The sequence below is a fragment of the Protopterus annectens genome, chromosome 3.part1 (assembly GCF_019279795.1).
Source record: "Protopterus annectens isolate FY-2018-M chromosome 3.part1, PAN1.0, whole genome shotgun sequence".
Lineage (NCBI taxonomy): Eukaryota > Metazoa > Chordata > Ceratodontiformes > Protopteridae > Protopterus > Protopterus annectens.
Genome location: NC_056732.1, coordinates 539,390,096 through 539,404,959, shown reverse-complemented (window position 1 = coordinate 539,404,959; position 14,864 = coordinate 539,390,096). Strand labels below are relative to the sequence as shown.

General features: G+C 38.8%; 1 protein-coding gene across 4 annotated transcripts in view; it reads left to right on the top strand.

Moving 5' to 3' along the window:
- The window catches only part of LOC122798203 (sodium channel protein type 4 subunit alpha-like), a 2,607,519-nt gene that overhangs the window by 1,154,523 nt on the left and 1,438,132 nt on the right, over positions 1 to 14,864 (top strand). For all 4 annotated transcript variants that reach the window (XM_044066954.1, XM_044066957.1, XM_044066953.1 and 1 more), the window contains exon 14: positions 9,315 to 9,553. In XM_044066954.1, coding sequence (XP_043922889.1) covers positions 9,315 to 9,553 — 239 coding nt within the window. The remainder of the gene's footprint in view (positions 1 to 9,314; positions 9,554 to 14,864) is intronic.

Sequence of the window (14,864 nt, the reverse complement as noted above, 5' to 3'; positions counted from 1 at the left end):
GCACAATGGCACCTTCTATACCGAGTCAACAGATATTGTCAATGTACTGACTGACAGATTCAGTGCCAACTTTACCCCTCCCCCAAAGGACCAATATTACTACTGCACAGGTTAAAACGGCACTGTCCAAGGCCAATAATACAGCTTCTATGGGACCTGAGAATATCTCTGGCTGTGTTCTACATGAACTACAGAGTGAACTGGCACCTCACCCGTGTGCCCTGTTCAATCACAGCCTCACCTCAGGCTTTGTCCCTACTGAATGGTGCACTGCTATAATCATCCCTCTCCACAAAGGAAGCTTGACTACAGACTCTGGGAACTATTTGCCAATTAGCTTGATGAGTCTTCTATGCAAAGTTATGGAATGCATCATAATGGACCTAATAAACAAGGATATAGGGAATCTCCAAATCTGGATCCCACACAGTTTAGTTTTTTGAAGGGTAAATCATGCCTGCTCAACCTGGTCGACTTCTTTGAGTCTTTCACCAGAGCTGTGAATGAAGGCAAGGTGGTTCATACAGCCTACATTGATCTGGCCAAGGCTTTTGATACCATTCCCCAGTTAGAAATCATAGAAAAACTCACCAAGCTAGGCATCAACTCCTATATCACTAGGTAGGTTGCAAACTGGTTCACAGATAGAACCCACAGTGTGAAAGTAGCTGACTCCAAGTCAGACTGCCGACCAGTCACAAGTGGAGTCCCACAGAGTTCAGTCCTGGGTCCTCTCCTGTTTGGTATCTACTTCTCTGAAGTCCAGGCCAACACAAAGGGACTCTGGGTGACAAAATTTATTTATTATTATTATTTATTTATTTTACATTTGTTAACCGGGCTAGTCTAGCTGGATACATATCCTTTTTCAGTAGAGGCCCGAGGAGAAAAGCTCCAGCATAATGGTTAATACAAGTTGAAAATACAAGTTATAAAAAGAGGGTACATGTTACAAATACAAGAAGAGAGAAAATTTTCATAGATGTTAAATAAGACAACAGAACAATTAGCAGGTTATACACAGCAGAGATTTCTTATATACTAATAGTATATAGACTAATACAAGAATAAACACGTTTATAATTTGGTTGATAGATTTTAAACATCTACATAGGGAAACATGGACTAAGGAGATATGGGATTAGAAGGGTTTGAGATATATATTTAGTCAGGTTCATGACATGGGCATAGCCATTGAGTCTTGAGATATTCTTTCAGGTTGTTTTTGAACTGATTGTGTGAGGTTGTAATTCTAAGGTAGTTTGGCAGGGAGTTCCACAGCTTGCCAATGGAGTTGGCAAAGAGGGCATCGCCGCCTGAGTTCTTAGCTTTGATGGTTAGGATCTGAGTGCTGTTGGATGATCGAAGACTATTAAGGTTAGTGTATGGGGTCAGAATGCTAGACAGTGAGGGAGTTCTATCTGGTTGGTTGATTATTTTACAAGCTTCAGTGAGTTGGTTAAGTTTGAGAAGGTTGGGGAGATGATTGCAAGTTAGGAGCTATTATTAACTTCCCATGTGATGTTAACATCCTACAGAAAGGCCTCATTGAGACCAAACACTGGTGTCAGAACCATGGCCTTAAGCTCAATGCCAAAAATGTGTCATCATCCCCTTTTGGAAAAACCCAGTTCCCATGAATTACCAAATCGATGGTAGTCCACTGAACACAGAAGGTGTTATAAGAGATCTGGAAACACAGGTTGAAAGCAACCTCTCTTTTGACCATCACATTGCCACTGTGGTCAGAAAGGCCTTCTTTGTGGCACATCGCATTACTAAGGGTTTTGCATCCAGGAAGAAAGAGGTCATTGTCTCCCTCTACTCTTCCCTCATTAGGCCAATCATCAGGTACAATGCCCCATTTGGCATGAACCTCACTAGACACCTGAAACACCCGGAGAGTCCAAAAAAGTACCTCACAAAGATGATCCTAGGCCTTAAACACTTGTCCTATATGGACAGACTGAAAAAAATTCCAACTATTCTCTGTCTCATATTGCCTAATTAGAGGCAATCTCTGCTTGACTTACAAAGCCATGTCTGCCCCAGCTCTGTTAGAAACATCTAAATAAATCCCAATCCTTCCACAGAACACACTCCAGAGACCTCACCCTCATTACCACAATCAACAGAACATGAGGTTCATAATGCAGAGACTGCCCATGCTATGGAATAGACTTCCCATACATGTTAATCAGAGCACCTCACTGGCCCTCTTCAAGAGAAATCTTGATGAGTGGATGGGAAATAGAAAAATCACCCTGGGGATCACTCCAGTGGCTCTACTCGACAGAGGCACTTGGAACTAAGGTTGGGTGGCACAATGCCAGGGTAATCCTATGGGCTATTCTTGTAAAGGCTCCAGGGCCATTAGCCTAATATACACCTGTGAATCTATGAACCTCAATGCACTGATTATAGCTTCTCAGTCCTAACTCCAAAAATAAGGCAATCTGTACCTTAACATATAAAGGAAATGTCAGAATACTCTTAACTTCTGATGCCAACTCAATTTCTGCAAGAGAAATTTAAATGTAACTGTAATAAGACGGGTCACATCACATAGCTAATCAAATCTCCTACTGCACCTAGTCATTACCCTTTACACTGCCTCCTCTGCAACCCTCAATATCAACAATACAATAAGTACAGTTTAGATATGTCTATAAGTCTTCAATCACTTCTTACCCCTTCCGTGGTCCTGGATAATATTAAGGAAGATCCTACATGGTTTATTGTAGATGAACATCTTTACAAGAGAGAATGAGTATGGATTCTTAGATTTAATGCAGTGAGTTTCCCTGGTCTCACTGAAGCTTGTTCCATTACACCACTTTTGAACCTTAAGAGCTTAGAAGTGCAAACCCAGATATATGGTTGTAAATTGACATTTACTAAACCATTTATACTCAATAATTCATTATTATTTTTTGTGGTTAGAATTGTTTTTGTTTTTAGTTAATTTATATGTAATTGGTGTAGATTAATTAAAAAAGTTAGGTATTCATTGTTATTTTATATATTTAAATATTTAAATTTTAACTAATTCTATTGGTCAATGACATCACATGACTTTTGAATGTATGTACTTAAGTGTTGATTTGTGGTTATTGTGGCAGTTCTGAAGAAGTGTTTTAGTAGCTGAAAGCGCTTGACTGCCTTTTATGCAATAAAGTGGTTGCTGGTCTTATCACCATCTTTCTGGGTTTATCCATTTTTTATTGGTGCTTGCTGTTTTTCTAGTTATAACTGATCTTCCTAGGCCTTTGATAGTGTGCATTTTGAACTACTTGGTTGTAGATTAGAGTGCACGTGCCATGCGCTGTGTCTTTAAGAAGCATGTCAAAGACATAACGTGCATGTATAAATGTCAAGCACGTGCCATTCCTAGTGCCATTTTGAGAGTGCATCCAGAGAGTAAGCATGTATGATTACAGTAGTTAGTTTTTATATAAGTTACTTAAGTTAAAGTCAGTAAACTTCTATCATGATGTGTTTGTATAAAATAAAGCTGCTTGAACAGAATCCACGAAGACTCTTCTATTGCGTTCAAAGTAAGATAATGACATGATGTCAGAAGTGGGATTGCAGAGAATAAGATTCGGAACCACAAGGTCCAGAGAAGATGGTGAAGGTAAACTAAGAGTAAAACAAGCACAAGAAAAGTACAATGGGCATGAAAAGAGATTAAATTCACAAAACTAATATAATAAGAGCAAAAAAGGGCACATTAAGCATAAATAAAGCAAGGCAATGATATGTTTTAGCAAAGTGCTATGTTTGGGCATAACTATGGCTTCATGTTGTATCAAGGGCCCAACTAAGGTTACTCCAAGTATCTCAAAGTGTGTAAAAGTGCTTACAGTGTGTGCTTATTACTGTATATGTATTCCAAAGAGTTGATTTGTTTGCAAAATGCAACTATTTTGTGAAGTACAGTCAAAGTATAGCTATTTCAAAAAGTTTCTTGTGCTGGGTGTGTCTATTTGCAATCTGCCACCATTACAGAGTGTTTCCTGCACTGTAAAGAAATGCTTAGCAAGGTACTGCCATTTTGAAGAGATTTCAGTATGCTGTGTACAGTTTATTCACAAAGTGCAGTTACTTCAAAATGTTATTGACTCTGATTTTCTTGCACAGGTAATTCACATTGTGAAGTCATTTGAAATCTTTCTTAAAAGGATGTTAAATTACTTTGTTAAGACAATAATTTCAAAGTGTTATAGTGCCCTAGAGACTTATTTTGCAAAGTCCAGTTACACAGAGACTTGTACATTACGTTTGTTTGATATGTTTCTTACACTGATAAGAGATGATTTCTTGCAATACAGTAATTTTAAGAGTATCACAGTGCTCGAGAGAAACTTACTTTGCAAAGTTCAGTCGTATAGAGGTTTAGTGTGCTATTTATTAAAGTTACAAATACTTGCATAAAATACTGGCATATGTGTATGTGTATGTCTTTGTGCTTATTTGCAAAACCCTTCAATGGTATGTGTTAATATGGCAGATGGATTTTGAAAGCCCTTACCATCAGAATATTGCGGAGAATTGGAGAATATTTGAGCAAGAGTACGATATTTTTATACAAGCAGCTTATTCAGATAAAGATACATGCACCAAGGCATTCATTTTTTTAAACCTAGCTGGGTCAGAGGCTATAGAAAGAGACTGTTCATTTGTGTATGCACCAGCAGTATATGAGGGAGAAGGTGAAAATTGTCATATTGTTGTACAGGCAGAATCAAGGGAAGACCCTGAGTGTTTGAAGCGCAAGTTGAGAGAGATGTGTAACCCCCAGACAAATATTACATTAGAGAGGCATTTGTTATTGCATGAGAAATCAGAAACCAGGGGAAACTTTTGCAGATTATATAACTGACCTGAGAAACAAGGCTAAAACCTGTCAGTTTGGTGACTTAAAAGATGAGTTAATAAAGGACAGACTCATGTGTGGTATTAATAGTGCTGCTGTGAGAAAGATCTTGCTTCACGATGGTGATTTAAAGTACAGTAAAGCTATAGAGATTTGTCAGATCCTAGAAGTGACAGAAAAACATACAAGTAATCATTGCAAGTGACAAGAGCATGGTTTCAGCAGGCTTCAGAGCAAATGTAGATAGTAAGCAACATATGGCATTCAGAAGTAGGCCTAAGCACATGGCAGCCAAAACTTCTGCTGGCTCATCATGGAAACCACATAGTTTTCCAGAAAGTTCTAAGACCAGTTCAGTTAAAGGAGCATGTTCAGTACAGTACAAGCATGAATCATCAAAACCAATGTCCAGCTTTATTGTTAGCTGTCAAAATTGTGGTGCAAATCTTGAGTCTAAAAGAGAGAAATGCTTAGCATTTGGTCAGCAAAGTTACAAGTGTAAAAAAATGGAACCATTTTCAAAAGTTTTGCAAATCGAGTAAACCTCATGCAGTTTTAAAGAAAGGTTGCACAAAAAAGCAGGTTGATCAAATAGAGACACAACAGTCAGCTTTCTATGTAGATGGTGTATTAGTAATTGGTGAAAGAGTTGATGAGTGAATTTATTGGCAAAAAGTGAAGTGTTTTGTACTGTCCAGATCAAGGGTAAATCCACAGAGCTTAAAGTAGACACTGGTTCAATGTGTAATGTTATATCAGCAGACCCATTTGCTAAAGTGAGGACTAGTGAACAACTCAATGTGGCCAGTAGTGCAAAACTTGTTGCTTATGGAGGTGAAGAAATTCAGATTGAAGGCTTAGTGATGCTTTCATGTTATTTGGCCAAGAATTGTTACAACTTTTTATTCTATGTAGTCTGAAGGCCAGTACAGTCTTTATTAGGTCTCAAAGACAGTTTGAGAATGAATCTGCTTTCTTTTACCAAAGAATTTCATCACATAAGTGTATCTCCAAGTTCTAATTTTTTGAAGCCATTTTCTAAGGGTATGCTGATGTTTATGATGACAAGTTGGGCAAACTTCCAGTTGTGTATTCTATGAAGTTAGACCCAGAATTTACCCCCATAGTCAGACCAGCAAGAAATGTTCTGATAACTATGCAGAATAAAGTCAAGGCTCAACTGGATAAAATGGTGCAACAAGGTGTAATTTGTCCAGCTACAAAACCAAATGAATGGGTGTCATTTATGGTAGCAGCTCACAAGAAAGGCTGAGACAAAATCAGAATATGTATTGACCCAAGAGATTTGAACAAGGTATTGAAGAGACCGCATCATCCAATGCGCACAGTTGAAGAGGTCACAGCTCTAATACTGAATGCCACTGTGTTTTTCTGTCTTGGATGCAAAAAGCTCATTTTGGCAAGTGATGCTTGACCGCAAACCCTATATTACTAAGCACTTTTGGTACCCCATTTGGCAGATACAGATTCCTAAGGATGCCATTTGGAATACATTCTGCAAGTGAAGTCTTTCAGCATGCAGTGGAGTAAATTTTTTCGGTTTATCCTTTAGCTATAATAGTAGATGATTTATTGGTTGGAGGCAATGGTGAAGCAGAGCATGACAGAAACCTACAGTGAGTTATCGACAGAGCATTTGAAGTGAATTTAAAGCTCAGTCCTCTGAAGTGCAAACTTAGGCTACCAGAAGTTACATTTCTAGAAAGCGAGAAAGCTAGAGAGCTAGGCACTGATTGCTGGACTGGTGGTCACACAGTGCACTTTGCACCTGAATATAGCATGGTCCTATTACAGCCGAGTGCACCTCCAGGTGTTTCTGCAGTTACCTCCTACTGCACATCTAGGTGTCAAATATTGCCTGTTCATATTTGCATTAATAATTCCAAAACCATGTTACATACAAGGTATCAGAATATTTTATCTTGGAGTATACATGATGGCAAACACAATTGCATTAATATCTGAACACTGTCAATGAGTGTTTATTAGAAATGTAAGGTGATAACTTCATTTTTTATAGGCTCAAGCAATACCCACTGGGAGTTTAAGGTACACACTCAAAAGAGTTGTAGTGGAGGGAATGAGCTAACCAAAGGAAAAGTCTAGATCCAGTTCTGAAGCAAGGCTTCTCAGTCCAGCTGCAGTTCCCTGGTAAGCTAGCCAATGGAGCAATAAAACTGTCCTTTACCATTCTTTCAGAAGTATACCTGCCCAGATGCTCTCTGGCACATAGTATGGGCAATACCCCTGTAGGATAGGAACTCGATGTCAAAAGGAAACTCCATCTCTCACCAAATCAAACTGGAAAATCCTTGGGGGAAAAGAAAACCAAGAATGATCCTAACAACTAAGAAACAGGGTAAAAGGTGGTTGCTATATCAGGAACAAATAAGTACTGGCCTTATTGATGCTAGAGGCAAATAGATTCTTACTGGTGGCTAACTTGTCTGACAGGGATAATAAAGACTCTGTGGAATTTGGTGGCCCAGATTCCTTACCAAAAGAACTGGATCAACTGGAACATGAGAAGGATTGGATGGCTGTGATTCAAATGGTTGCCTCAGTAAATGTCAATCCTTCACCTTCATGATTAGCAAAAAATCTCCCTGGATCATATCTTTACTAACATGTACCCTCCGTGTAGCACCCTTTACATAAAATTTGACCCAGTTGATAGTTGGAAAATGAGTGGATAATATTTTCTTTTCTGAACATTGTTATTTTAAAATTAATATTTGTACTGTAAATCTTGTTATTATGTTCATCTGCTGTTTTGGAGGATAGTTGGTGATGCAGTTGAGAGGTGGGGTAGGGGATGAAATAGGTGTGTGTCAATTAATGGTTTAGAACCATGCTTTTCTTAGGGAATGTTTAAGAAACCCTAATGTCACCACAGATCCATGCATTACAGTATCACAATTGGTATACCCAAGTGGAGTTGAAGCAACAAGGGACAATTGACAACAACTGGAGAAGAGCAAATGCTATACATATCAATTCAAAAGGTTATAGTCTTCCTTCTCTATTATTTTAATCTAATCATTTCTTAAGGCTGATATTTTCTCCTTATATCCCATTTCTCTTATTGTGTATTGTTTAGGATCCTACCCCTACCTTTGTCATATATCCCTCCCAATAAATAATGGTACCTCCCTTAAGAAACATATTATCGAAAGGCATGATGTTTTCATTATAGCTGTGCTAAAGAAGAGGGACCAAGGATGCTAGGATAGGAATAATGCTCTTATCTCTTGTTTTACAAATATAAGTTGAAAGGAGGAGGTAGGCTGTTTTTGTTATTTGACAGATGATATTAAGGGCTTCTTACATAGCTAAACCCTTCTTCCAGATAGGCCACATTTCATTTGCCCAGGAAATGAGGAACAGTTAAGACAGTCTAGTAAGACACTGTATTTCATGAGTTAAAGTAGTTGCAAGGGAAAAAAAGTAGTAGCATTTGTTTTGGTGGAGGGTTAAGCGTGAGTTGTGAGTTACAATATCATGTTTCTGTGACTGTTAATGCTTCCTCAGTAATTTTATGGAGATGTTCTAGGTTGTCCCATATAATTCTGAGCCACATTAAGATAATTTCACTAATATCCAACAGCTAGACTAGTGATATTCATTAATTTTCTATGAAACAGCAAAGACAGCAGTGGTGAAGAAAGTGCTTCAAAGGTACAGTGTAGAAAATGAGTTGTATTTGAGCTGTGGAAGATTGTTTAAGATGACTAGGAAAGTAACAGTAATATAGCATACTTGCGGCTATGTAAGTGTTATTTTTTTTCCATGTATTTAAGCAGAAGGAAGAAATAGGGAGTTTTATGGTATGGTTACAAAATTAAAATAGAATGAGAGTTAAGGTGGCTGGGGCAGGGACTAGGGAGAAAAGTGATGCAAAGCACCAATAAGATCATCAGTCAGTTGTAGCAATAGTCAATCAGTGCATGTATACATGCTGTGTATAGATTGTGGAGCAACACTGGGAGCAGAATGGACTACATTGTACCACTCATATTGCCCATTTATTCTATATATGTTGCTACATTCTTACGTGTGTGTGTGTGTGTGTGTGTGTGTGTGTGTGTGTGTGTGTGTGTGTGTGTGTGTGTGTGTGTGTGTGTGTGTGTGTGTGTGTGTGTGTGTGTGTGTCTGTGTGGGTGTGTGCATGTGTGTGTGTGTGTGTATGTGTGTGTGTCTGCATGTGTGCATCTGCGCGTGTGCGCGTGCATGTGTGTGTGTGTGTGTGTGTGTGTGTGTGTGTGTGTGTGTGTGTGTGTGTGTGTGTGTGTGTGTGTGTGAGGGAGAGACACAAAAATAAGAAACACTTCATTCAAATAAAATGTACTTTGCTGAGTATCACAGCATTTTCAAAGGCCATATAGTAACCATGTGCTTTGCCTTTTTTATCTAGAACTTGAAGAATCCCGACAAAAATGCCCTCCATGCTGGATTCACTTTGCTACACGGTATTTAATTTGGGATTGCTGCTCTTCATGGATACCATTCAAGGAGGTGGTAAAATTCATAGTAATGGATCCATTTGTGGATCTCGCAATCACTATTTGCATTGTGTTGAACACAATCTTCATGGCACTGGAGCACTATCCAATGACTCAGTCATTTGACAACATGCTTTCCATTGGTAATCTGGTAAGTAGTTAAATTACTAGAACTTGCAGATATAAATGCTATATTGCAAGATGCTCAGTTACTCTTTCATCTGTGTGCACAAAGGACACCAATTGTGGTTATTCATTTTGATCTTATGTATGCATACTCAAATAGTGTCTCTCTTTTTCTCACACACACACACTTCTGCGGCACTGCTTGACAGGGGCACAGGAAAATTATTTTCTTGGGTGACGAAAGCCAGGGAACCTTTTTGGCTAGGCTTATATAGGCCCCAGGACAGATAGCCTGGGACCTACCTATGAACCTACCTGTGAACCTCTATAGCAGAACCATGCATTCATTGATGGGTTATGGAAGTCTGGTTATTGTCTTTGCTCTAAAGTATAGCAATGTTGTTGACTAGAATTAGACTGAAGCTGCAGGAGGCATAGTACACTCTTTGATAGTGGTGTAGGGATTTGCCCTCCAAATTGTAAATTATAAATAGTAATAAATAGCAATATATTAAGTGCATTCTGTTGTTCAGCATTATTTCTGATGGAGTAAATTTTGCAACAAAATTCTAAATAAACTCACACCAAAGTTCCTGAAGTCCACAAAATAACTCACAACTTGTAAGCCCAGCACGGCTCAAAGAATCAGGAACCACGATAGTACTGCAGTTAGTTTCTTTTATTAAAAAAAACATGCACCAACGATGACACTATTAGTTGAGCGCTTTCATCTAGTAACTCTAGATTTCTTCAGAACATGTTCTGAAGAAATCTAGAGTTACTAGATGAAAAGCGCTCAACTAATAGTGTCATCGTTGGTGCATGTTTTTTTAATAAAAGAAACTAACTGCAGTACTATCGTGGTTCCTGATTCTTTGAGCCGTGCTGGGCTTACAAGTTGTGAGTTAAAATTCTAAATAACCTACTCTACTCCATCTCTTCTTAGAAAAAAACAGAACTATATCTTGTGTTACTTTATATCCATGTTGTATGAACACATGTTCTAAATGTCAATCAGTAAGTATTCATCCATCAATCAGTCCTTGTGCAAACAACTAACATAACTGACTCAATTAACATCTCAGTGTAGGGATGGTATAGAAATGACACTTTTGTTGTTTGTCTTATCTACCATCTTATAGCACACACACACACACACACACACACACACACACACACACACACACACACACACACACACACACACACACACACACACACACACACACACACACACACACGCACACAATGTATTTGTAATTTCATTGAAATATATGTAGATATAGAGATACATAGACATTATATTGCTAGATATAGATATACAGATAGGTAAGATTGCTATACGATAGATACAGATATAAAACCATATAAACTCTACTAATATGTTGTCATTAGTAAAGGACATCAAACTGGGTTGTTGTTCACATTTGTCATTTGGCAACAGTTTTACCCTTCGTGATGCAACCCTCCCCATTTATCCGGGCTTGGGACTGGCACAAAGAAATGCACTGACTTGTGCATCCCCAGTGGCTGCGAGGTGGAGAAGGCTTGGGATAAGGTGTATAGAGAGTTGTATGAAAGGTTGGACACTAAGGAGAGAGAAAAGGACCTGTACCAATTGGCTAGACAGAGAGGCCAAGCTGGGAAAGATGTGCAGCAGGTAAGGGTGATAAAGGCTAATGAGGGAAACAGAATCACAACCGAGGAGTGTGTGTTGAGCAGATGGAAGGAGTACTTTGAGGGGCTAATGAATGAAGAGAATGAGAGGGAGAGAGAGAGAGAGAGAAGGTTGGATGATGTGGGATAGTGAATCATGAAGTGCAGTGTATTAGCAAGGAGAAACTAAGGACATCTATGAAGAGGTTGAAGAATGGAAAGGCTGTTGATCCAGATGACATACCTGTGGATGCATAGATGTGTTTAGGAGAGATGGCAGTGGAGTTTTTAACCAGATTGTTTAATGATATCTTGGAAAGGGAGACGATGCCTGAGGAGTAGAGAAGAAGTGTTTTGGTACCGACTTTTATGAATAAGGGTGATGTTCAGAGCTGTAGTAATACAGAAAGATATAATTCATCAGTCACAGCATGAAGTTATGGGAAACAGGAGTGGAAGCTAGGTTAAGAAGAGAGGTAATGATTAGTGTTATGTTTCATTCTGAGAAAGAGCACTACAGAAGCAATGTTTGCTCTGAGGGTGATTTTGGAAAAGTATAGAGAAGGTCAGAAGGAGATGCATTGTGTCTTTGTGGACTTAGAGAAAGCATATGACAGGGTGCCTAGAGAGGAGTTGTGGTATTGTATGAGGAAGTCAAGAGTGTCAGAGAAGTATGTAAGGGGATATGTACAAGGGTAGTGTGACAGCGGTGAGGTCTGTTGTGGGAGTGACAGATGCGTTTAAGGTGTAGGTGGGATTACATCAAGGATCAGACCTTTCTTATTTGCAATTGTGATGGACAGGTTGATAGATGAGATCAGACAGGAGTCCCCGTTGACTATGATGTTTGCCGATGACATTGTGATCTGTAGTGAGAATAGGGAATAAGTTGAGGAGACCATTGAGAGGTGGAGCTATGCTCTAGAGAGGAGAGGAATGAAGGTCAGCAGGACTAGGACAAAATATATGTGTTTCAATGAAAGGATAGAGGAATGGTGAGGATGCAGGAAATAGAGTTGGTGAAGGTGGATTAGTTTAAATACTTGGGATCAACAGTTCAGAGTAATGGTGAATGTGAAAGAGAGGTGAAGAAGGGAGTACAGGCAGGGTGGAGTGGATGGAGAAGAGTGTCAGGAGTGATTTGTGACAGACACGTACCAGTAAGAGTGAAAGGGAAGTTCTACAAGAGGGTAGTGAGACCAGCTATGTTATATGGTTTGGCAACAATGGTTTTGACAAAAAGATAGAAGTCAGAGCTGGAGGTGGCAGAGTTAAAGATGTTAAGGTTTGCACTGAGTGTAATATGGATGGACAGGATTAGAAATCGGTATATTAGAGCATCAGCTCAGGTTGGACGGTTTGGAGACAAAGTCAGAGAGGCGAGATTGCATTGCTTTGGACATGTGCTGAGAAGGGATGCTGAGTATATTGGAAAAAGAATGCTAAGGATGGAGCTGCCAGGTAAGAGGAAAAGAGGAAGGCCTAAGATAAGGTTTATGGATGTGTTGACAGAGGACATGCAGGGTGGTGTAATACAGCAAGATGCAGAAGACCAGAAGAAATGGAAAGAGATGATCTGCTGTGGCAACCCCTAAGAGGAACAGCTGAAAGAAGAAGCAGTAAGAGACATCAAACTATATCAGTCACTCAGTCTGAATTAGTGAAGGTTCTTCACCGCAACTTTCAAAAAAAAAATCAAAACAGTCAGTAATTAAATAACTGATTTCTGTAATAAATTCAGATTATGTTCTGTCAGTGGATAAATGCATTGTACCATTGTTGTTGTTTGTCTTTTGGCTTTTCCCGGTAAGGGGTCGCCACAGTGGAACTCCGGTCTGCTAATGATTGGCAGTAGATTTTTTTATGAAACGCTGAGGTGCCAGCTCGATGCCCAACCTTCAACGAAGGCATGCCCATTTACGCACGCATGTCTTTCGAATGCTACCCAACCACGGGGAGGACATGCAGACTCCACACAGAAGGCACTCCCAAGCCAAGCCGAGAATTGAACGGGAGAACCTCTTGCTGTGAGATAACAATGCTACCGCCATACCACCGCGGCATATATACAGTATAGCATAAAAAAAGTGTTGTTTAGCAACTTCAAATCCTTAACATACTTAATTTGCAGTTTAATGTGTTTTATCCAGTAATAAATTTTCTAGACAAAATGTACAGTCTTAGGTTTTCCCATTAATAATGGGTCAAATTCCAAAAGAGTTGCTCTTGCTTGCCCTGATTTCAAAAGACTTGCTGCCAGTGTAAGTGACTTACTTCGGTGTAAGGCCTATCTATAGACAGGCTTACAACAGGAGCCATATTCCACATTCTCTCAGCCTGTTCTCAGTGTAAGTGGTGACTTGCACTAAGAGGAAGTATTTTGGAATCAGGCCAATGACTATTACAATAAGGCTGTCACAAGTGAGCCATGTCATTGGTTGATTACTTTCTGAGACCTGTGTTTATCTTGATTATTAAAATGCACATAGAGCCCAATCACTGAAATCCTAGAGCAATGTAAGAGGTCATTGATCACAGATGTGGGTGATACCTTTAGCCACTAAAAAATTCTTACATCTGAGCCATAAAATAAAATAAAATAAAATGAGTAGCCCTCAGTCCCAGTCATGGCTAACATATTTACATACTAATGATATCCATTGTCTGAACCATAAAATGAAATTAAACAGAACTATTAAACATTTGTTTTAAATGATGTGTACTTCTAAGTCATGCTCCCTTTAGTTATTCAGATTTCAATCACTGAGTGTTGTTGATAATTCTGCTCATATATGTTTTTCTGCAGCTTGAAAGTTCTTCTGCTACAGTGTCCACTTAATTAAATACATTACTTCAGTCTGCCGTGTCAGTTTGACAATACAGACTCAAGCTGCATATTGGATATTATTTTCCTTTGCTCCAGAGAATTCTGAATATTTTTTAAGCTTCCAAGTGTGTTGTGGGTTTTACTGCAGAGCTGTTTCCAGATTAATTGTTATAGCTGAGCAAAATGGAAACCAGTTGCACGACTGCTAATACAACAGTTTCTTTTCTTATTCTATGCTGCGTCCTGCCTCAGAAGTGCGGTTGGTAGCATGTTGCGTGGATTACAATGTTTGCTATCTGCTTTATAAATTTGATTATATGTGCCATCAGATTAAACAGTAATTATGTTTAACATACAAGTTACTGCATCTTTAAGAAGACTGAATAGTCATTCTTTATTTGCCAAATTCATGATTCATTGATGAGCTAAAATCAACACTTGTTATGAATCTGCTTTCAGCATACTTTTCCATTACATTTTGCCTGGGCATATTATATTAACATTAAGTTTTTGTGTTTCTGCTGTTCAGGAATCTTAACAGAATACAAAAAACATTGTAATATTCAGTTGTACAAGTCTGTTGCAGAAACATCCATCTCAGGGGAATAATATGAGTTAGAGTTCTGTCTGAGGCTGCTGACTCCAGTAAGAAAAATTGGATACTGGGTCCACATTCTGCCTTTCAACTCCACATGGCACTGCAGTGACACCTCTTTATTACTGGATGTAGTATTCATTTTGCAATTTTACTAAAGGGATTTTTATTGAATTTACAAGTATATTTTTCTGAGTATTTATCTTCTTTGTGACTTTCAAGCATCAGCTCCTCTCCCTTAGGCCTGAATTAATACTA